The sequence below is a fragment of the Scatophagus argus genome, chromosome 11, assembly GCF_020382885.2.
Source record: "Scatophagus argus isolate fScaArg1 chromosome 11, fScaArg1.pri, whole genome shotgun sequence".
Lineage (NCBI taxonomy): Eukaryota > Metazoa > Chordata > Actinopteri > Scatophagidae > Scatophagus > Scatophagus argus.
The window spans coordinates 23,104,995-23,129,469 of NC_058503.1; the positions used below are offsets into that span (position 1 = coordinate 23,104,995).

Here is a 24,475-nt window from a genome sequence, read left to right on the forward strand (position 1 = left end):
GCAACAAAAATACTTCTTGGGATATAACATTTCTAATATTTAGCTAATATTTCTGAAAATTGCATGTAACGTTTACAAGTAAGACATTTAAAAACGTTTAATTTAAAAAGCATTTAAAAGCATTAAATTTAAAGTTTAATATCAGCCAGCATATGATTTCCGCTCATTTATAGGAATTCTTTATTAGAGCGTAAACTCTAATCACGTGATACGTCCGTTTTGTGTAACGCGGTTACGTCACGGGCTTTGACGCTGATTGGGTGTTCATTCAGCTTAAACAGCCGGAAGTGGTCTCAGTGGGGAGAGGAGGCTAATTAATATTTTTCGCGTATTGCAGCTAATTCTTAAACGCTGAGTTATTTTAAACGGCGTATGAAATGTATAATTGTTGTCGCGGAACGTCTCTGGCAACATAAGGTAAGAGTTAGCATTGACCTTAGCCGGTGTGCTACGATGACTAGCAGTTAATGACAAATGCCGTCTAGCTAGCTGTTTAGCTATCACATAATCAGGCTAGCCGAGTAACGTCAAGCTAACTGACCGGCTAGCACATTCCGCCGCTGTCACAACTAATACGTCTTTATTAACTGTTGAAAGTAGGCGTTTGATTGCTTCTTGTAAACTTATTTATCAGCAGCAGGAGGTGTACGACAGTTAATGCTGTTGACGCTGGTCGATAATTAGCGGTGAGGCTAAGTTCAGCAGGTGGCCAGATATGTGCTGTGGCAACTCTGTCGGTATTTATTATACAAAAGTAAAAGTGAAGACGTGTCAGCGTTTTGTCTCGGGTGATCGTAGAGTCGCGTTAGGCGAGCTGTTCCCAGTGTGTGCCTCTCATGTGTTAACACGACACTGAGGCTAAAGGTGAGTGCAGTCCGACAGAAACCACTTGAACGTATCAGTTGATTCAGTCTCCAGTTGATGGAAAAGTGGTTCGGCTGCGTAGCACCGGTATCACCTGTGGGCACTACTGGTGGATGGGATGTTACGGTTAGTACGGCGCTACAGTGTGCACAATGCAGAGCCCGAAGGCCGGTATAAAAGTTTAATGTTTGTCTGATGACACTGAGCACCGACATGACAGATTATAGAAATGTTTCCGGAGTTAATCCCTTCACGGTGAGTGACGGAATAACAGCAGGCTTCCTCGTGTTTCAGCGCAGAAAGAAGTTCACGTAGTGTTTTGGTGCAGAGGAAATACATACAGACACACAAAGTGTGTTGTGTCGGGTCATTTGTGAGGGTAGGCTAAATGCTGAATTCACACCGTGAGTGAATGTAGCATCTGTTACTGTTAATTATTATTAGGTTACGTAAGTTTTCGCACGGTGGACCTAATAAGTGGACAGCAGTGCGCATATGGATAGAGACAGCAGCTTACAGTATCTCAGCACGGGTCAAAATGTTGCTGTAAAGTGAATATGCAGAGTTAAATGCTACTGCAGAGGAGAATAAAGGTGACTGATAATGTAAGAAGTTACCTAAATATACAGAAAGTGCAGGACTGTAGGTACTACTGGAATACACAACGTGACTTTATCTTGTTTAAGTCCCTGTGATGTACTGCTTTTCTGTTCCAACACGTGTCAGGACTAACTGTTTCTCTTCAACACGCGACTGCTGATGTTCTGATTCATAACTAGGAAGAAGGCAGCGTGTGTGTGGATACAGTGTGTGTAAAGTCACAGAAATGACATGATTTTATGTAGTGTTTTAAGTTTTCTCCGCCTTTGTGGACTCCCTGACTGTCCTTGTTTTCCAGCTCGCTCTGGGATGTCAGAGGAGGACACTGACCTCACTGGCGGGTGTAGACGTCACACACCGTGTCTTGTTTTCCTGGCGCAGGCTAACGAATGTCCCTAACGCTGACAGCCATGAGTGACAGCACAGCGACCAGCGGCCGGAAGCTGTGGTCGGGGTCCGGGCAGCCTCCGCGACCTTCCCAGGGCCCCTACATCTCAGTCATCACCAACAGGTGAGCTGTGTGTCCTCCCCACTTAAAGAGAACAACATGAGGGCCAAAGCACACTGTCCTGATGTCCTGGCCGTCTTGTCTCTCCTGACTGCTTGTGCTCTGCGCTGTAGGACCACCAACCTGGTGATCCGTGGGGCCATGCTGTTCTCTGTCGGGGTCTTCCTGGCCCTGGTGCTCAACTTGCTTCAGGTGCAGAGAAACGTCACCCTCTTCCCCCCCGACGTCATCAGCAGTATCTTCTCCTCGGCCTGGTGGGTGCCGCCCTGCTGTGGCACAGCCTCAGGTATGTGAGCACACCTGTGTCTGGAGTGACAAAAGTCCTGTTTGGTTTTCTGCTTACAGCCAGCTGACCTGTGTAGGATTTCACAGCTTTGGTGCTAAAGTGACTAATCTCTTAGGCGATCTGAAGAAAATTAATTGTCAGTATTCTGATCAATTGATTAATCCTTTCAGTCAAACATTTGCTGGTTTCAACTTCTTAAATGTCAGGATTTGCTGCTTTTCTTTGTCATTTGTGACAGTAAATAAAGTGTCTTTGGGTTTTGGATGGTTTGTTGAACAAAAGAAGCAACTTGAAGATGTCACTTTGGCCTGGGAAACTGAGAAGAACATCTTACACATTTGTATGGTCTAGTGTCACACAGTCACACAGTTACATACGTTCAAGAATTTCCCTCCAGGGATAAATAAAGGAATTCTGATTCTGATTCTGATTCTGATAAGAGTATACACGGCTCATGGCAATAAAAAAAAAAAAAAACTTGTACAAGAGTAAGCACACACACACACGCGCACAGCCTTCCGTGCGACAGCACAACATGCCCAGCAGGCGAGACGCTCCAGCGTTATAGAAATGTTGTCCCTGGGGTGCGAAGCTGTGCGGCACAAAGCGGCGCAGCCCGAGGTTGTCTTCCTCCCCAGACGCAGCTCGCCTCCTGCAGGAGCCCGTCGCTTCCACTTGTTGCTAACACACAGTAGCTGTTTGGCCCTCAGGGGAGCATCGCTGCGTTTTGTTGACGGTGCAAAAATTAATTTGTTGTGAAACCACATTAGTTGTGTCAGAGGTTATCAGCATGTGAGCTGCGATGCAAATCACTGCGGTTTCTTCTTCTGCTCAAAATAACACCAACTGGCAGAGTCTGAAATGAGCCTTTTGCTGTTGGGGAATAAAAGAATGTGTGACTTTGAAGAGTCAAGAGTCCTTCTTGTCTGTCTGTTTATCTGCCTGTTCACCCGCCAGACAGACAGACAGACAGACAGACAGAAAGGAAACCGAGCACGAAGTGGCAAAGCATTCAGTTCAGACTCACAGCTGCGCTTTTGATTTCATTTTTTCTCTTCATTCATTCATTCATTAATTCATTCATCCTTCATTTAAAATCAGAAATACACTCTTATACAGTAAAACTGAGGATGAAAAAGATCCTCGGCAGCAGGAAACACAAACAGGAAGCTTTAATAAAACACTGAAAAGATTAAAGGGACAAATTAGTAAAACTGTAGGAATAACTGAAGCAGTTAAACTTTAAAACAGACAAAAGGAAAATTAATTTTGAAATGAAACTGAAGATGAGTCTAAAGATGATAATTGTGTGAAGGATGAAACTGAGCTGTTCCTCCAGGTGCACAGTAAGAAAGACCTGATTTTCCACTCTGATTGGCTCGCTGTCAGAGGAGGTTTCTGTATTTACCATCTCAGAAACTTGTACCTGTGTTTACCTGTAAGGTATTCTGAGACACGTTATCGGCCCCCCATGACGCACAGCCTCATTCTGTGTCTCTTTGTATTTGTCTGATTGATTTTTCTAATAAGAAAAGTGAGCAGTCATGTTGAACAGAGGCTCTCTGCTGGGGCCCCCCTGACCCTTTGGGCCCCTGTGCCTGTTTGGCCCGTTCAGTAATCCCTCCACGGCTGTGTGAGCGGATGCTGTCCGAGCGCCTGCTCTGAGCAGAACACGTTTATTGTGCCGCCGCCGTAGTGAAACGGGTCGTGTTTTTGTGCCTCCCTTTGTCTCCTGGCAGCGATGATCGGGCTGCTGTACCCCTGCATCGACAGCCGCCTGGGCGAGCCACACAAGTTCAAGCGCGAATGGTCCAGTGTGATGCGCTGCGTGGCCGTGTTTGTGGGCATCAACCACGCCAGTGCTGTATCCTGAACTTCAGTGTGTGTGTGTGTGTGTGTGTCGTACAGCAGTATTTAATCAGAGGAACAGAGTTTAAGTGCTCTTTATGTAATCGTCTGATGTGTGTAAGTGGGTGAAAGGTGGAGCTGCACACACACTGTATACCCACAGTTATGTTAACAGTCTTGGAGCGGTGAGTCACTGACTGCCAGGCCCTTGACCCTCCCTCTGTCAGAAAGTGGACTTTGCCAACAACGTCCAGCTGTCGCTGACGCTGGCGGCGCTCTCCATCGGCCTGTGGTGGACCTTCGATCGCTCCCGCAGCGGCTTCGGCCTTGGAGTCAGCATCGCCCTGCTGGCGACGCTGGCGACCCAGCTCCTGGTTTACAACGGAGTCTTTCAGTGAGTTCCCTCGCTCGATACTGAACAGGTTTACGGTTTAACTGGGATGTTAAAATGCTGTTGGTTGTTTCTGATTAAAATGTCTTTAATGTGTTTTGGCCTTCTATGACCGTCTGTCTCCTGGCTTCTTCTCTGCACAGGTACACGTCTCCAGACTTCCTGTATATCCGCTCCTGGTTACCTTGCATCTTCTTTGCGGGGGTGATAACCATGGGAAACATAGGACGGCAGCTTGCCTTGGTGAGAGAAGAAAATCGTGGCAGTAAGCCTGCTTTGTGTGGGTCGCATCAGAAAGAGGCTCCTGTGTCTCATAGTTTTTCCTCCTCTGTTTTTGTCTCTTCAGTATGAACGTAAATTCATTCAGGAAAAGACTCATCAGGACTGACGGATCTCTCGGCTCCACCAGGCCTCAGCTCACGCTGACTTTATCTCTGCACCAACCTGAAGCCAGAGGCAGCGTCGACGAGGACTCGCTGGATGAGCTGGTCAGACGAGCCCTGAGCTCCGGACTGGCCACCCGGTGCCATCTGCTGGACTAAACAGTATTTATGGTTGGCTGTGGGCGTGGCTGCTGGCTCCAACCTGAGCTGAGGTGAACATTGAGAGTTTTTTCTTTGGTGCAGTTTATCTCTACTTGCGTGAAAGGGGATTAGCGGCGAAGCGTTTGTCATTCTTCAAATCAGCTCAAACGTTTGAAACCTTTGGCTTCATCGTGCCAAACACAGTCACACAATCTGAAAGTCTGCTCTTATCTGCTGATTCTTTCACGTATCAGCAGAGAACACACAGCCTGGATGTGCATCTGCACACCAGCCCTTTTTATTGTTCCCAGATATCTACATTTAAACTTGGTGCGGCAGGACTGAGGACGTGGCTGTGAGGACACAGTTCAGTGTTCAGCGGCTGTTTGTGCCAGCTGACATGTAGTATCATCAGGACGTGATTCTCTATTGACTGTGCAAAGCTTCAAGGGCTTTGTTTGGAGCTCATAGCAGCTGTGTGGACTCTGGCCTGATTTTTTTTAAACTCACTAAGTTTTTAAGAGGTGGTCTGGAGGACCAGTTCTTCATTTCAGGGAGTGACATTTGTCCAAACACGTATCTTCTGTAGCCTTCTTGGGTTCCCAGTTAAAAAAGCAAATCAAAAGGCAGCAGTTTGCTGTCCCCAAAGCAGCAGGAATGCCAAATTATCCCACTACTTGACTAAATCTTGGTTATCCTCAACGAACCACAGGTGTTAAATACCTAAATCATATGATAGTGTGGCTAAAGGGAGGTAGAACGTAAAGGTAGAGTCAGCTAATCTGTGTTGCATGTAAAGACGATCCCACATAATTAACCACGTTAGCTTAATATTTACCGAAACTCGTTAGCCAGGAAGTGAGAAACTGACTGGAGCTGGTCAGAAAGGATTCTCCAGGTGTTACCCTCAGTACCTGCAGCACACATTCCTCTGTTCTGAGGTCAGCTGGATGATTCAGTAGAGGAGCTGCTTGCAGCTTCGTTGCTGTTGATGTTAGCAGTGTTCTCAAAAGTCTGAAGGCTGCGCGTCCTGCTGCTTCAAACCAATAAATGCAAACGAAGAAGAAGAAGAACGGGGCGCACACGTGGATCTCCATGAGGTATGACGGGATCATTTAAGGGGCATTTTTATAACCATTTGTGATAAAATTAAATTTGGTATAATTAGAGTCGTAGCGTTTAACAGCAGATCTATGAAGACAGTGTTTTTATTGTATTCCATGAGCTGGATTAGAAGTTTTGAGTGCAGGTTTTATATCAGCACGGCAGCAAGTGTAATTTGACAGAATGAGAAGTTCCTTCCTTCAGGATGGGTTGTATATAAACGGGAATTAATGGTTCCACTCACTCAAGCGGCATGTGAAGTTTGTGTTGGTGTAATAAAGAGCAAAGCCTTTTGGTAACTGCCTCTGATTTCTCTGTTTACCCGATGCACACCTCCACTCGGTAACCATGGATACCGTGACGGCACACCCGATGGTGAAAGATGTGAGTCTTGCAGTAATAAATATTCTCATGAGCAGGACAAACTGTTTTCAGTCCTAATAGGAAATGAGATCAGATACAACAGGACATGTTACTGCACTGAGTACTTCAACTAAGAATACTTCCAGATTCTACTTACATGCGTTTACATTTTTAATGCAGCACTTTTTACAGTCTGTTGCAGTTACTTTTAATTAGTAGAGGATGTGAATTCCTATTTTGAAAGATGGAATATTACAGCCAGGAATGACATTTCCAGTGGAGTGTGATAAAAGTCCCAGCTGAGACAATTCTTAAAGAACATCTTAATAATGAAGATCTCTGTCACCTTGATTTGTGTTTGTTAGTGAATTCTGAAAGTATCTTAGAACATCCTGGGCTTTAATGAAGTCCAGTATTTTCATCTTTGAGTGTCAGTGCAATTATTAATGTCAGAGTCTCAATGGATGTGACAGATTTTAGATAACTCGTATGCTGATATTTAAAATATTTCTTCTAAACAAGGCTCTGGGTGTAAAACGCATTGAAGATGTAGTGTCCTCTGTAGAGAGATATTCAGAGTCATGTCGCAGCATTCCAGGAGCTGTAAGGCTTCTCAGAGCTCACAGGTCGTTTATACAACCTGGTTAAGCTAATGTGGATGGGTTTGCAGTGAATATGTTGGTTATTTTAAATCGTCTAACAGCAGAATCAGTGTTTGTTTCTCTGTTAGGAAACTGCTGTGTTTCTGAACCCTAATGATCACATGCACAACACGTGTGTGAGATATTACATGACACGAGCTTAGCTGCCCGTGTTGCATTGAAGTCTAAAGGCCTTTTAGAGCTCCAGCTAATTAAGTGGAGATAACACAAACCGCAGTACAAAACTGCACACACACATCAACTGGTCCAGTGTTCAGCGCTAATGTGGATTAATGTGTGCTGTCTCGTCCCGACTCCCACAGACACTCGCTCTTATAGACAAAAGTAATTAAGATGAATAATCGGGATTTAAAGAGCCTTTGTTTGCATTATTGCTAAATTCCAGGATAAGGACACGGTTTCTCCGCCGTTTACAAGAGTGTGTGAGCCAATTTGCTGTGTGAATGTTATTGTTCAAGGCTAACTAGCTAGTAAAACAATAGGCGTGATGTGTCATAGCGGTAAGTGCTGCTCCGAAGAGCTAAACTCCCCACCGCTAATGAATTCATTAATCTCTCTATTTATTCCTGACAAGCAATTATCTCCTCTCACAGAATGAGGGTCAGGAGGCAAGGTTGAGAGCTCTCGCATATTTGCTGAGGAGGAAGCATTAAGAGGGAGCCAATCAGTGCTGGCCTCATACACCTGGTCCTACCTCTGGTTTGTTTTGGTCATCACTTTGCTGCTCTCCGCATGATGATTCCAGGTACTGCTTTTTAACTTTCATCCAGAAGTTTATTGGCTTCAGTTCCCACCTTTTGTCTTGGACGGGAGTGGATCTACAGGGCGACGGCACCCAGCATCCACGTTATTAGCGCGGTCTTACTGTTTGTACCAGCTGTTAATGCAGCAGTCAGTGCGACTTAAAGCTGGAGGCACAAATGTGGACCACATGCCTCACGACAGGAAAGTCCTGTCTCTTCTATCCTGTCCGACCTCAGACCTGCAACTGTAGTGAAGTCGTTCCTCATCTAACAACGGTGCTGCTGCCGTTTTTGGTTGTTTTTCTTAATTTAGGACAAGAAACTCTTCACTTGGAATAATTCTGTAAGCGCTGAATTCCTCTCCTAACATATTTATGTAATACCAAAAATCCCAAATGTTATCCTAAACTGAGTTTTTTCAGACTCTTTTCCATAATGAGGCGGGTGTAGTTTAATATAACGTAGAGTCTAGTTTTATGTACCGACTGAGAGGAAATTAACAGGAAGAACAAGAGTCCATGTTGAGTTCTGAGTTGAGTCAGTGGCTGAACACACATAGTTATGTTCAAACCACCATTCAGAGGTGTTCAGACAGACATCAGCGTGCTCACCAGTCACTCACTTCCACAGTGAGACTGAACCTACAGCTGTGTGTAGCTGCATGCGGAATCCGACTGATCACAGTGCGCTGATTTACATTTTAACTATCTTTTCATTTTTATATGAACCCCACCAGCCTGTGTCGAGACCTCCTGCCCCCGTCCTGACACCCCATGTAGAAGCCACTGGAACGCTGGAGCTCATGAAGTTTGACCTTATGTGTTTTTCACACGTAGCAGGGCACAGAACCTATAAAAGGCACACAGTAATCGCCGAGGACAGGCCGAATACGATGAAATAGGTCTTAGCGGGGAACCACGGCGCTCCATCTCCGGCGCGTCTCTGAGGGATGACCGTCTCAACTGGAATAAAACCCTGTTAAACGGTGTCACAACATGAATCACTGCCCCGGGAGACATCCATCACTGCTGAAGAGGTGACCACAAATGATCTGTGAGCCACTAGATATTGATTACTCATGTGCTGCAGGTGTCAGGTTTAATGTTGCAGCGGCTTGATAGCGTCGCCTCTGACAGCCGCTGCCCTAACTCTCCTCTGATAGATTTTAATGGTGAAATATTGATTTCTTTCTGGCCAAGGTCTGCCAGCAAGGGCCAGATCATTTGTTGGGGTAATGCAGGACACTCTGTGCTCTGGTCCCAATCAATCATTTTGACAGGGAGCACCAAAGAGAAAAGGAAGAAGGAGGAGAAGCTTCAGCAGATACATCCACAATCAAGACCTACAGAGAGAGAGAGAGAGAGGAAGAGAGGGGGAGCACATCTCCAACACTCCAGTTAATATGAATACTAATGATGTGTTTATTGAGTGGGAATGCTCAGCAAATCACAGCTGACGGGATAACAGTCGGAGCGCCTTGAGCAGGGAATGAGGATCTCGGAGAGAGGGTCTATATTTTATTTAAGCGTCTCTCGGCTGGGAGAGACTCAGGTAATGTGTTGTGTTACAACTCAGTGGTCGTTCCCCCCAGCCGGAGCGATAACACACTTGCTAATGGGAAGCCATCAATCACAATCAGCCTCCTATTCCACCAGTGTCTCCACTCTCCTCAGCTCTGTGAGAGGGAGCTGGAATGGAGGTAATAATGGAGTTTTGTGGCTCCGCCGCTGCAGCAGCAGCAGCAGCAGGATGGGCGGGTGGAGTCATATTTCCAGCCAAAGCCATAGATGCTTTGCCATGTCAGCATGTCTTTTAATAAGAGAGCCACAAAACGGCCATGAGAAGCAGTTACAGCCTGGTCGAGGCCTTGGGCCGCTCGGCGAGAGGAGAATTAATGCGAGGCCGGTCTCAGGTGGGGTGAGTGTGTGTCGGGTGTTTGCTGCCAAAAGCAGCTAATTGGTTTTTCATTACACTCTGTTCACTCTGCTGTTGCATCCACAGAGCGCAGGCTGCACACAAAGGACGAGTGAACGGACGAATAGCTCGAGTGTATGTTTCACACGTTTCTGGAGATTTGTATGATGTTTTAGGTTGCATCACGTATGACGGCTGCTAGACAGAAAGAGCAGCTCTGTGATGGCTGTCCTGTCTGTAATGATTATCATATTTGTACAATAATGCTGCTGTCAGTAGGATCAATAATGCCATTAGTGCCATAATGTTCAATAATGTGACCACTTTGTAATGCTGACAGTTGGCAGTAGGAAAGCAAAATATGGATCTTACGTCTGTGTTCACTGTTGGCCGTACATAAAGACGGACGACATGAGAGTTACCCTAACGTGAAGCTTCAACGTCTGGACGCCCCCTGGTGGCTGGCTGCAGTGCAGCTCATAAGCCCCTCCCCCTCCATGTTAGCAGATGGGACGTGAGCTCGGTGCAGTTTCTCACAGAGGTCTTCTGCATTCAGGTCGAGCTGTTTCAGTTGTTCACCTGATTAGCTTAGCATTCGGCCTTGACTATTTGCCTGCAGAATGTGAACGCTGTTGATGTTCTGTTCATATTCCAGGTTCATCCAAAAGTCATTCTGTAAAATTACACATATTCTACCTGTTTGTCTTCATGTGATGATTTTCCTCCAAACGCGGCCACTTTAAGCCTCTGCTGATAGTCGTGTTATCAGTTTGTATATGCATTGACTACACTGTAGTGCTGCTTTCTGCTCACAGGATCTGAAAACAACGCTTGGCTTACTGCACACCTTCTCCATTGCCACTATTTCCATAAAAAAACAAAACCACATTAATTCTAATACTGTTTGACTTCCTGAACTGGACTTGTGCTGTGCTACAGGATAACACTCATCACTGCACCTTATCTGCAGGACTCCTCTGACTGTGATGGGAGCTTGTACTTGTTTATCTGCAGGGATCCTTATTGGGGAGCTTTCATCTCATATCACAGCTGTGTTAGACTGGATGTCCCTCGAGTTCACGCTGAGCTCCAAAGACTTTGACCACCTGGAAGTCATTACGAAGTTCCAGAAGCACAAACACTTTGGTGAGTTGAAATGGTCGATCCTGAACCACCCAGCTTCTGTTTCAGCTGTTTCTGTGTCGTCTTGTTAACTGCCGGTGCCGAGCTGCTCTGCCACGGAGACGTGGACGACCAGGAGGGGGCGCAACACTACACGTCTCCTCAGCCAGCCTCACTGCTGTGTCAACCCCTCGAACGCACTGTCAACAGCCTGACTGTAATGGATGGAGTGATTGTGAGCAGCTGAATAAATACGGCGGCGCTCACTTCGTGGACGACACCACCCTTCATGCCGCTTTTATTCTGGGGTCTCGCAGCGGAGGAAACATCTGACTGTATGCAGGCATCTGCTGCACATTTTGTCTTTGTCAGTGAACCTGTGTCTGATAAAACACACGCACACACACACACACACACTCTGTTTCCCAAGAGGGATCAAGTGGAGGTTAAAGACTTGTAACCAGACTAATGGCCGACTTCCGCCTTGCATTGTTTTGTCGTCTTCTGGTTGTCTGCGTGGAACAAGTATGTCAATCAAAGGGGGGGTCTGCATGTGGCACCACGTTACCATGACAACCTGGTGGCTTCAGAGCAAATGCGGCCGCCGACCCACACACCCGTGAAACCCAAACACACCAGGGGCCCCCGAAAGGTGTCTTCCTTCCGTCCACGTTTGTGTTTTTTTTTTATGCTCATTATTTGGCAGACGTGTTTCACCGAAGGAAAGAAGTTTTAACTCGATGCTGTTTCTTTTGGCACAGCAGCAAATTGTGAACCACAGAGTCACACACATCAAAGTGAGGACTTTGTGTGAGGGGGAACAATGGCCTGGTCACACATGAGGGGCTGCGTTTTGTGGCAAACGTTCAAGACCCTGAGTCTCCAAAGACCCAGCCAAAGGGGGGAGTCCAGCAGGCTGGGGCACCCCTGCAAAGACAGGTCAAGACCAAAGTCAACAGGGCCAGACTCACTTCAGTAAAAACACAACAGTCACCTGTGAGCACAGATAACGTCTGGATGTGTTGGAGATGCTGCTTGCCTTTGAGGCGTTCTTCTTCTTCTTCTTTTTCGTAGCACAAACTCAAACCCCCAAGTGAACCATCTCCACCTGGACAGAAGACAAATCATTTCTTAACGGTTTCCCAAAACGTGTCGGGGGAGCAGTGAAAGTCTTTCATGAAGACGCTCGTCACCGCGGCCTCGTCGGAGCACAAAGGCAGCCTGTGCTCCTCCTCAGGCACAGAGTCGCTTTGTGTCTAATCACATATGGCATTGTCATCATACAGTGATTTCCTGCCCTGACACAAACTCCACAGCCACTCGGTCATGGAGGTCAAACCGAATTTTCTCGGAGAGGCTCTGAAGATACAAAGGCACTGTCACGGTCCCCGTGGTGATTTCGACTGCGCCCCCCTCCTCTTCCTCTTCCTCTTCCTCTGCCAGCAAGGTACGAAGCTAAATTTCAAGTGAAGATGAAGTTTGTCGCTGCTGGGAGGTGAGCCGAGCGGCGGTTTGAGGAGACGCCTGCAGGCCAAAAGGTCAGCATCTTTGGTGCCTGCAGTCAGGAGGAGGCGTGCAGCATCGTGACGAGGATTCGTGCTTTTGTTGGCGCTTTCTCCACTGCGTCGGGTCTTTGACGTCATTTCTCTGAGGTAGATTTCAAACATCTCACTAAGACGCAGCACAGCTCTGATAGGTAGGCTGTTTCAGTTCGTGTACGTAAATAATTTTTATCCACTGGTGGAAGAACAACTCAGTTTACTCAAAAATACTACAAGTAAAACTTCCTGCATTCAAAAGCTTACTAAAATAAAACCACAAAAGCTTTAAAAAATGTACTTAAAATTCCAACAGTAAAAGTAGTCATTATGCAGAATTACTGAAATAAAGTTTCTGAATTATAATTATTGTTGCTGACTTTATTTACTTTACAGGGAGCTTATGAATTTTCAATAAAATCTGAATGTATAATAAAACATCACAATACATTTTAATCTGAATCGGTTTATTTATTATTAAATAAATGTAGTGGAGTGAAAAGAAGTAGCAGAAAATGTGAATAGTCAAGTAAAGTATCAGTACCTCAAATCTGTACATAGTAAATGTACTTCAGATCAACAATATCCAGCCTAAAAAAGGTAAAAAAAAAAAAAATAAATAAAAATAAATAATAATTTTTTTTTTTGGCATCTCATCATATAATTATTTTTTTTAAAATATAATTAAAATTATCAACATTTATTTATTATTATTTCATCTACATTACTTTTTTTTTTAAACAAAATTTAGCACAACGTTTGAGGACATCAGCTACTACTGAGGAATTTTGGACAATGAAAAACTGTTTTGTTTGGTTTCAGTATTTTTGGACTCAATATATTTAATATATTGAGTCCAAATATATTTAGTCCAAATATATTTAAATTTGATTGTTTAAATCTAAATCTAAAATCTAAATCTAAATAAAAAAAGATTTCTGAATTGAATTATTGGCAGGAAGCTTTGAACCACTGCTTTGACCATGTGAGTTAAATGGCACAGAAAATATAAGTGAATACTGGACTAAAGGAATAAAATCTAACAAATAATTAATTGTTTTGGTGTTGGGAGGGGCTGGATTGTTTTCCTCAGGGTGTCTTAAATCCTTGTTACGGCCCTGGCAGTTTTAACCTTGATGTCTAGATGTCTTTTAACGTGAAAATCACATTTTAAAACATTTTAAATTGTTTTACATGCCAAGCAAGTAGAAGATAAAAAATATTCTGTTTACAGATTTTGAAAATCTGAAAATCTGAAAGTCTTTCAGAGCAGCAGGGCACAATGGAAGCGAATTGAATTCTTTAAAACCGTTAAATTCTTCAGTATGTAAGTGAAAGGCGCCTCCACGATGCTGGCAGAGGACAACATGGCCAGTTGCTGGTCACTGTGAACCCTGAAGCCTGAAACCTGAAGCAGGAGCTCGACTCGATCCCGCTGCTGGTGTGTGCGCTTTGGTCAGCTCACGGCCTCCGTCCATCCCGTTAGCCTGTGTGTTGACAGACACGTATGACATGCTAAATCACTGACGCCATTAGACATGCTCGCCGACCAAACGGATGACATGCTCGGGTCCTAATCCTGGGTTTGAATTGCTGTGCGCTCCGTGACTAAATGCTTTTGGTCAAACACAAATCATCAGTGTGTAATCCACTTAGCTGTGTGTGTGTGTGTGTGTGAAAGAGAGAGAGAGACGGACAGAGAGCGAGACAAAGATGGTGTATGTGTGTGGTCCTAAACAGCATAACAAACTACAACACAGTGGCTGCTAAGCCGAATTCGGCCTGCAGGTCCTGAAGGAGCTGCAGGAGTTCAGCTAGCAGCCAGCTGGTGTCAGATTAGCTAATGCTAAAGCCTCTGTTTGTGTCCCCAGCCTTCCTCGTCTGACCACATTCATCATTAGGTGGTGTTTTACTTTTCAACACCTGATAGCCTCACAGTTAGCCTCACAGTTTACCTCACAGTTAGCCTCACTGTTAGCCTCACAGTTTACCTCACGGTTTACCTCACAGTTAGCCTCACAGTTAGCCTCACAGTTTACCTCACGGTTTACCTCACTGTTAGCCTCACAGTTTACCTCACAGTTAGCCTCACAGTTAGCCTCACTGTTAGCCTCACAGTTTACCTCACAGTTAGCCTCACTGTTAGCCTCACGGTTAGCTCCTGTGACTCCATCAGCTCTTATTTTCCAAGCAGAAATCTCACAACGACAGACCAGTGGACAATGTTGCAGAGATGCTGTCCATGTTTTATACAGTTTGTTATTTTATTTGTCTCAGTGAAATAGTATGATAAAATAATCTGTTAGCATACGACAAGCTGCAGTTACGTGTGAGCACAGAGCTTCATTGGAAACACATACTGCAGTTGTGTACTTACATACTGCACGTAGGTACAATGACTGCAGTGTTGGCACCTGAGATGTGGTTCCAAAACTCCAGCAGTAGTTTGACTTTGAAATATTTTAATTTAATTTAAATAAAATTGTGTTTGTTAAACTCTAAAACTAAAAACAAAATAAAATATGGTGACTCAAGATGGTTAGATTTTTAATAAGATAAGATAAGATTTTTTTTCTGCATTTTTCTTTTTAAATTACATTTTTTGGGAAGATCGTTTTAAACCTTTTCAGGCTTCAGTCCGACATGACAAATTGTGAGTGTTAACAGCTGAGCAGGGAAACTTAAAGCTAACCGGCTAACGACAGTGTGAGCTGCTCCAACAGTTTCAGAGGGACCTTTGTTTCAGCCTTCACATTGTTCTTCATCTTCAAGGAGTCCTGACTTTCCCAACAATTTTTATTGGCTGCGATGTAAAGGATTTCAGACTTTTCTATGTTGAGGCCCCAGAAAACCGAACATCCGGTTTGACTTGCGCTCTTCAGTCGTTTCAGTAAATTCCAAACAGGTCAAGGTTTTTTCTGTTGTTTTATTCAAAGGCGACAAAAGGCGACGCCCACACAGCGTGAGCATCTGTGTGCGTGTTCGCGTCCTCGGTGCGACTGCCTGAGCCATGTGACCAGTTTTCATGAATATCAAGGTATTCAGGGGGCACTTAAAGGCTTTAACGCGGTGCTTAATCCCTGCTACAAGTCTCCAGAAAAACCAATTTAGCTGCCATAAAAGGGCCGCCTCTCCCTCTGCCTCGCCTTTTCGGCTCTCTTGCTTCTTCCTCTCTCCCAATGATGGAGATTAGGCTTATTAAGAGGGCTTATTGTCTGTGGTGTCATGGATACCCAGTGATTACACACTCCGTGGCTGCTCCTCCTCCGTTCACCCTCAAACCTCGCAGGGATTCGTTGCCTCCAAAGTCAAATCAATTATTCCCACCCCTCCACCCCCCCTCCACTTTCACCTCTGATATCGTGCCAGACAGGCTGCACACTTCATTGTCAACAAGCATAGATGGCAAAGGCAGGGGAGTGTTTGAAAAGAGGCTGCGATTGGGATTGCAGAGTGTGAATTTCACAAGGTGGCTCATCCCGTCTTTCAGGACAGAAACGTCCCCCCAGACTGCTGATTCAGTCCGGTTCAGATGTGAACACACTTCAGACTGAGGATAAAAATTTAAATATTTATCTATCAAAACTTTATTTTTAACAGCCCATTAACACAGCGACTATATGTAAGCTGTGTCATTGTTGCTGTCCATCTCCCTCTTGCACTTGAATGGAAAATCCTCTTCCTGAATTGGAAGCGGTTTCACCTCTGACCTCGTACTTACCACCGCGGTTATGAGACAATGATTTGTGTTATTCAGGAACCCCCTGCTGCTGCTGTGTGCTCACAGCCTGGATGTTAAACCCTGGGGAGCCTGCGGGTCTACACGGAGCCCCGGCAGTCTGGCCTAAAGAGGGGTGAGAGGGGTGACGGCTTTAAATGTTCCCCTGCTGCCGTGGCACTTGACCCCGGCTGCCCCCTTTGAAACTCTCGTTCACGGCTGATGGCCAAGTATTTCAGGGAGGCTTTTTGGCTAATACGCTGATCCTGGACTGACTCCAGTTGTACACCTTCAGCGCTCACAAATCATAAGAAAACGATGGGCCCAAAGCTCCACCCACGTTCTGTTTCCTGTAATGCCTGTAAGCCCCCGTTAGTCGGGCCACAGCAGTGCTGACACCAGGCTGTACCCGAGTCAGACCCTGATCCCTCTGCATCCTCCATGGACACGCCCTCACATCGGCTCACGAGGCCTTGTTGACCTTGAACTGTGAACTGTGCCAAACCCCCTAAAAAGCCTCTGAGATCCCTTCCAGGCGAGGAAATGAGAGCGAGAGGATGAACAGTTGTGATAAACAGAAGGGTAAGCAGGTGAGGAAGACAGAGAAGCAGAATGAATAATTGAGCCTCTGCATGAACGGGTTATCTCGCGTCAGTAGACCCTGAACACAAAGGTTTGGGTTTGTATGTGAGGAAACAGAGGGAGGCTTGGCCCTCATGGGATCAACAGGAGTGTGTGTGTGTGTGTGTGTGTGTGTGACCAGACAACAGAAAGGTCTGGAACACAGGAGACCCTGGCCACTGATAGGCACTCATGAAGCCTCTTCAGCAGGTTAACGGCGACATAATTAAAAAGATAAACCTTATGAGCAGGGCACAGAGATAAGGGGTGTAATGAGAGCGAGCAGGCAGATCATCCAATCAAAGGAGAGCAGGGGGGTTAGAGGGCGGTCTCAGGGGAAATAAACCCCGACCTGTCAATCATCTGCCAGAGATAAGTGTGGATATGGAGCCCCGGAGCAGATCTAGGAGAGCATGATCTGTAGCTTAATGTAGTCAGGAGTCTCCTCCAATGAGCGAGCTGGATCAGAGCAGACTGGCATCAAACGCCAGACCTGATGACACCTTACGTATGTGTGAAAGTCTGCTTTATATGTTGTCATCCTGATCAACTGAACTTTCCTTTCTGGACGTTTTGTGAGAGACTTCATCTGACGAAGTGCACCTTTAAGCCTTTGTTATAGCTTCCTGGTCATTAGAAACCACTGAGTAAACTCTCATGTTTTGCACATTCAGCTTTCTCATCCCTCACTTGTCTCTTTTTGTGGCAGTTTGTGGATTATTATGCCTGAGATGAAGTCGGTCTGAGCCCAGCTTTGAAGGGTCAGCACAGCAGCAGCGATCCAGGCGTGGATGTGGAAGAGCGGGTGCCTTCGTGGCCCGCGGCTCGGCAGCAGCACGGCCCTCCCAGCCGCACATTCGTTCCTATAGCGAATAATTCCCACCCTTCACAACACACATATAACAATCTGTTCCAGCTGCAGACGTACGACTCTCTCCCACTCGGGTGTGTAAATGATGTGGGAGCACATTGTCTTTTCCTTCAGCAGCCTACCATGTGAGGCCTGCACAGGCGGCTGCCTCGTGATTGACAGTTAGCTCGTCTCTGCGACACTCGGCTGCTCGTATGTAGAGTTTAGAGCCGTGAACGCAGGCGTCTCCTGTGAAATGCTCCCGCTCTCCCTCCTCCTCCTCCTCCTCCTCCTCCTCCTCCTCCCCTTCGCCTCCGTCTCTCTCCCTCCTCTGTCTTTGACACCCCCGATTAGAAGGGAAACCTGCGTGGAGAGAATGCATCTCTAACAGGAACAACGTGTGGTGCTGTGAGGTGGAAAGTGAGCTCTCTTGTTACGGGGCCTGCAGTGCAGGTTGTTTACATGAGCACCTGAGGAGGAACAGGGTGTACAGCCTGACAGCCGGCGCTGCTTCATCTCCAAGGCCCCCTGTGGAAAAAATGCCAGAGGAGGCGGCCATGATGCCTCCACGCAGCCCTGTGCCCTACCTGCAAGCACCGGAGGAGGAGGAGGAGGAGGAGGAGGAGGAGGAATTTCCCTGCACATGTTTGACAAGGGAAACCAGCTTTCAATTTAGAAGTGACATGAAAGAGACACTTGAATTCTAATTGTTACATCAGTGATATCCTGGTCGTAAAAAAACAAGCTCTTGCTCTCTAAGTGAAAAGATTTGAGACTCAGTAATTATCTTCTCCTCTCTCAGCCTCGGCTGGTCTCAGCCTCGTCTGGTCTCAGCCTTGTCTGGTCTCATCCTCATCTGGTCTCAGACTCGGCTGGTCTCAGACTCGGCTGGTCTCAGCCTCTTCTGGTCTCAGCCTCGGCTTGCCTCAGACTCGGCTGGTCTCAGACTCGGCTGGTCTCAGACTCGGCTGGTCTCAGCCTCGTCTGGTCTCAGCCTCGTCTGGTCTCAGCCTCGTCTGGTCTCAGACTCGGCTGGTCTCAGCCTCTTCTGGTCTCAGCCTCGGCTTGCCTCACCAGCTTACGTGTTGAAGAGAAGTGTGAAGGTTCGGTTTGCAGTGGTGTTTGTGTCCCGCTGATGAACATCCGGTGTTCACATCTGACTGCTTCGGTCTCCACCAGCTCTGATAAATTTTCTTTGTTCACCAGTGAGCTCCTGCTGGGTACGGCGGGTTGAAAAGCAGCTCTCAAACCAAAACACTGAGCTGAAAGAGGTTAAAAGGCACAGCGGCAGAGTGGGTGATAATTCACTGTGGGTTTGTCCTGTCAGTGTGCAGAAGACAAGAAAAACATGATAAAAACACGTGAAAAATGTTTTGCCAGAATAGTTGTTGTCATTTCTTTCTAACTTTGGGCAGGTGAAAAGATTTTTGGAGGTGTTTACTGTTGTAATACTCGTGTTGTCCAGCAGAGGCTGAGGTGCCCCACTAACCCACCCAGTCGTATGAATTTCTCCATGAGCTCCATTCACTTTCTGTATGTACATAAAGAACTTAAAACTTACTTCACAGGTTTTCTTAATGAATACCGTTGAAAAAAATTAAAGTAAGATTCATTTTTAACTTAAAGAAACAAAACTAAATTGAAGGAGTTTTGTCCAACACAGCGATTAAAACATTCAAATATTTTATTTTTGTGATGATGCTAAGTTCCGAGTTCGATGTAATTCGGTCTTCACACGAGCAGCGAGGACCTTCGTCCTCCTTCTCCGCTGGCGTAATGGAGACGACCTGCTCGAGGTGCTGACACCACCAAGCAAAAGAAGGCCTGAAGATGCTGGAGAAGCTCTCGTCCTAATGAAGGACGAGTCCTGTCCCACTCTGCTGCCTCTTTATTCCAATGAGCAACACAAAGCAAATATTAGAGCGTCTCTAAGGACACGAGGACATTAAACGCAGCTTCACGTCCGAGTCACTTCAGACTTTCTCTCACAGAATCTTCTGTCAGTTTGTCACTCAGACAAGGTGACTTTGACGCCACATTGATCCGCCCTGATTGATTTGTTGCCGCCGGTTTAAGGTTATTTGACACGGCCACGTTAACGAGCCGAACACAATCAGCACGACTGCGATTCTGCAGTGTTGACTTCGAGTCCCGCAGCTGAAAACTTGCCTGTCAGAGGAGATTTTGAGTCCCTGAGCTGAACTCGGTCCTCTGGGACAGACGCTCATCTGTACTGTCTGTCAGGAGTTATTTCAGTGGTGCTCTCTGAATTACAAGCTGTTTTATTCCACATGCTAAATTTACAGCATGCAGCCTTGTTGAATTAGTCATTTCTGGGAAGGATCTTTATTGTCCTGTTTGCTGTGGTTTTGGCTGCTTTCTCTCCAGGGAACCAGCAGTCCACCCTTTAACATCAGTTCAACGTGGAAGCAGCAAAACAGACGCAAAGGAAACATGTGAGTCGCCGTGATTTGAATATTAACGACACCTTTACGCTCTCATCACCGCTGGAGAAAAAAATAGCAGATTTTGTGAAGGAATGAGTTATTTAATTATAAACTGATAATAACAGTGACTGAATGGGCATTTTGGCATCTGGAAAATAAGAGGACATTCACAGCATAAAAATTTCTGTTTTAAAACAAGCTGAAAGTAAATTTTACTGTATCACAGCTGCAAATCGCAGCATGAAGGTAAAGTAATTAATTAGGATTAGATGGATGCAAACCAGCAGAACAAACACTAAATCAAATCATGACATGACATGTCTGCACATTTCAGAGTTTCTGTGTACAAACGTTCCTGATAAACATGTCCTGCTGCCTGCCCTCTCCAGCGGTCTGGTCTCAAATCCCTGCTGTGTTTAAAACGTGACTCTGTGACATGGCTCTATTCTTGGCTCGGGACTGAGCCGCTCATCACCAGGACATCGGTTACATACGTGTTATCCCTACACTGGCGCCCCAGATAGAGGATTTCACAGTCGGAGCTGGTGGGGATGACGTAGCCGTGTGCTATGTGGCCTCTCGCTGTGCTAAAAGCACAATAGCAACTGTGGGATTGACCATCTATCTCCTCTGTGCTCCTCCGGAGAGCAGCAGCTCGTACTCGCTCCAGTGTGGCACCACAAACTGATGCATTCTGGATCAGGACTGATGCTACTGATGCTGCCCGGCAGGCTGGAAGCACAGCGTTTAGTCCGGTCCACGTCCTCAGCCCCAACTCAGCAACCGAGTGTTCACTTAGTCCATCAGAACTCTAAACCACAGGGTGTTGCTCGATAATTTCACACTCGGTGTCACAGCAGCTCATCAGATAGTCACAAAATATCATTTAGACTTTCTTTCATGTACGTGGACGTGAATTCTCACTTGTTTTCGTTTCTTTGGCTGAATGAAACCCTACATTTCACTGGGAGGAGGTCTTACAAAGTCCAGGACTGTGGCACCAGAACGCAGGGTTGGACTCCTGGCTGTGGTTGTGCTGAGGTAATGAAAGCTCTGTGGGCTGCGGTCAGGAAAAGATCCTGACTGACGTTATGTGTTGATTAAAAAAATCAGCGTGTGAGCTGAGGACATTTAATCTTTAGGGTTCGTGTGAACGGATTTTCCATCAGTAACTCGTGCTGACTGTTGATTCTCACGAGTCCTGTTCATTAAATCTGGTTTACACGGCATTTGTCTCAAGGTGACCCTGCTGGATTTCTCTGCTAAAATCTCAGTGATGTAAACTAATTCGCTTCAGGTTCCCGAAACTGTTCAGCCGGTTTGCATGTCGATCCAGCAGAGGTGTGTGGGATCCAGCCCGGCCAGACATGCTAGTCCTCCGTCGGGCCACTAGAAAGTGCTCTTCAGCAGCTAATCATTGGTCTTCCCCAGACCGTGTGCTCTCCGTCCCGCCGTCTTTCATACCCCCATCTGTCACTCTGTCCACCTCTGCTCCAGACGCTGCTGCTCACACAAACTTCTGCTTCTAATTTTGCAGGGGAGGCAGAGCGAATGTGATTTAGAAGTGTGAAGGAGGAGGAGAAGAAGAAGAAGTCTGTACCACCAGCACAGCACTCAGTCCCCGGAGTCTCTTCCCCCGCGTGGTGGACGAACACACAGGAAGAGGCCTAATGTGTCCACTGGGACCCTGCGCTCACAGTGCGAGCCTCCTCTTCCTCAGCTGTAGACGTGAGATCTTTCACTGCTTTTTTAATTCCAACGTGTGAGGTTTTTAAACCTCGAGTCCTGCACTCGGCCACGGAGCTACAACAAAAGCTGCGACCGCTTGGCGATCGAAGGGAGATCAGGGAGCCTAAATCTGTGCTGTAATGTCAGGGGGGGGGGCAGAGCTCCTGGACTTCCTGTCTGTCGTACCAGACGGAGCCTGTGAGGCGTAATCGCTCGTGTTGTCAAGACTCTACATGTTCGACCAGTTGGTTCTGACTGGAGCCATTCGCCACGTCGTTTCTATAGTTACAGTAGTTTGCAGTTTATTGAACATAGATAAAAAAAAAACAAAAAAGAAAAGAAAGAAGAAGAAAACAAACAATGAAACAACAAGACTTATTTATGTTCAAAAGGAGTGGGAAGAAGCCAAAGCTGTTCAGTCTCACCCCTTCTCCCTATTTACTTCAATGTATACTGTGATAAAAGTACTTTGCCCCCCCAAAGCTCTCTTCACGTGATCTGGTGGACCTTTCAGCCACGTCTCATGGCCTTAATCAGCTAATGGGGAAACAGTGATTTAACTTGTGTGTTTTATAATTTCCCTGTGAGTCCCTGTGAGAGGGCAGCACCATGACATGATGAATGATACCTAAAACATTTCACCAGCAGTAAGGAATTAAACCTGCAGACTGAATCAGGTGCCGGCGTGTTTTTATAGAAACAGAAATGTGTTAAATGGTACAGAAGAGAGAGAAGTCAGAACGATAAGTTCATATTAACCGGGGCCGTAAAGCCTGTTTAGCACGGCAGACCCGGGACTGTGGGTCCTGCTCCGGCATGGACACGTTACGTACATCTCCCCCACAGTGATAAATGTTAATGGCACATCACGGGGACATTATGGAGTCATGGTACAGCGAGTCTTCATTTAGAGCCACACATGAGATGAACTAAAGGCCAACTGTTTTAGGGTGCCCTGCCTGCTGACCTGGAATGGCCAAATCCATTCTGATTAATTGGATCCTTTAACGAGCACCCAGAGACAATTAGGTGCGGTTCCAGAGGGAGAGCCGCAGGATGTTAGGGTGGGTCCCCCGTCGAGTGCTGCTTCACTGGCCCCACATCCCTCCAGGGGCCCCTGAGAGCACCGGGGCTCCCCCTCCTTATTGAGGAGCAGCAGGCCGGGCTGAGATCACCACAAAAGACGGGCCCTCCGGGGGGGGGAGGTGCGCCGGCGCCGTTGTTTATCAGGCGCTGAAGCATTTTGTCACACGGCAGTTTGGACTTTGTGAGTCAGGGTGGATTCTGACTGTAAAGCCGAGTGGTCGACAGATGTGAATCATGCTGACGTTTAACAGGTTTCAAAGTGTCCTGGTTTTCCCCACACTGACGGCCTCAGATGTGCTTGTTATTCACATTACTTTGAACAGTCTGCTCAGCCGCGGGTTGTCTGAATGGTTTCAGTTTGGGTTCTGGTGTTTTTCCTGTGATCACATTTGTTAGAATTTAACCAAACTTATAAATTATTGCTTAGCTTAAATTGTAATTTTTACATCTCACAGAAAATTGAGGGAAACTTTTCAAAATCTGTAATATTGACCAACAATTAAAAAAATATATTGTAACATTAATCAATCAGCTTAAAGATCAGGGAAATTAAGATAAAATCTCAGACTGTGAATTAAAAAACTGTGTAATACTCAGCAACAATTACGAAGGTAAGAGAAAATGAAAAATGAATATTGAGAAGCACTAATTACTAATTAAGCTGAGGAATGAGGATCATCCAGAGTCCCAGCAGTGAACCCTGTGGGACTCCGGATGGAAAATCTGCTGAGGAAGAGGAGCAGAGCCAGTTTTAAAGGTCAAAACCAGCAAGCTAACAAGCGGCGAGACGCGAACACTGACAGGCTTCTGAGAGGGAACATTTTGAACTTCAGTTTACCTCCGTAGCATTTTAGCCCAGTTACAGAGATGGTCGTGTTTTCTAAGTTTTGAAAGTGCAATTAAATGGAAGCAGAGACTTCTGGCCTCGCTGGACCACATTAAGGATGAGTCGAGTCTCCAAGTGAGAGGAGAGATTCAATTACTCCTCCTTTGTCCGTTCAACAAAGAACATAATTAGCACTAATGGTGATAACAGCAGCCGCAAACCCGGCGCCTCCTCCCTCACACACACTCTCACACACACATTCACACACACTCACACACTCACACTCTCACACACATTCACACACACTCACACTCTCACACACACATTCACACACACTCACACCACGTTCATCACACGGCACATACAGTATGCAGCCGCTCACAAACAAACAACAAACACGCCGTGCAGCCAGAGGGAACAAGAGAGGACACAGTTAGCTCTCATCAGTTCGGTTCTTAAACGCGCACGAGTTCGCCTGAACGAACGCCTGCGATTGGAATCAGCAGCCCAGCTGATCCCGGTCACGGCCTTTCATTCAGCCTGTGAACGATCCCAGCAAAGCTTCTGTGTCTGGGCCGCGATAGCAAACTCTTTTCATTGACTGCTATAATAGTCCTCCTGAAGCCCGTTAATTACTGTGATGGTAAGATATGGATGGGGCACAGTGCGGATGGTAATTGAAGAGATGTGTGTAACCACCCCCGCCATTATTAATCCACATAATTTCCTCTT

At 46.2% G+C, this 24,475-nt stretch overlaps 1 protein-coding gene across 4 annotated transcripts; it reads left to right on the plus strand.

The window, feature by feature from the left end:
• The first annotated feature begins 249 nt into the window (after positions 1-249).
• Positions 250-6,424, plus strand: insig2 (insulin induced gene 2). Of its 4 annotated transcripts, none has more exons than XM_046404237.1 (7): positions 250-417; positions 1,846-1,975; positions 2,086-2,258; positions 3,998-4,122; positions 4,334-4,500; positions 4,641-4,740; positions 4,844-6,424. In XM_046404237.1, exons 2-7 carry the CDS (start codon positions 1,854-1,856, stop codon positions 4,883-4,885), a joined length of 729 nt encoding a protein of 242 aa, XP_046260193.1. In that variant the 5' UTR covers positions 250-417; positions 1,846-1,853; the 3' UTR covers positions 4,886-6,424. The 4 variants fall into 4 exon arrangements, with proteins under 4 accessions (XP_046260193.1, XP_046260190.1, XP_046260192.1 ...); XM_046404234.1 differs by having other exon boundaries at positions 251-417; positions 1,763-1,975; XM_046404236.1 differs by lacking the exon at positions 250-417 and adding an exon at positions 843-864 and having other exon boundaries at positions 1,763-1,975.
• Positions 6,425-24,475: the final 18,051 nt, after the last annotated feature.

Excerpts from the sequence above, each read along its gene's own strand:
- insig2 (XM_046404237.1), top strand. The coding sequence starts at position 1,854 with ATGTCCCTAACGCTGACAGCCATGAGTGACAGCACAGCGACCAGCGGC. Across the intron at positions 1,976-2,085 it reads ATCTCAGTCATCACCAACAG|GACCACCAACCTGGTGATCC; the intron begins GTGAGCTGTGTG and ends TCTGCGCTGTAG. Across the intron at positions 4,741-4,843 it reads TAGGACGGCAGCTTGCCTTG|TATGAACGTAAATTCATTCA; the intron begins GTGAGAGAAGAA and ends TTGTCTCTTCAG.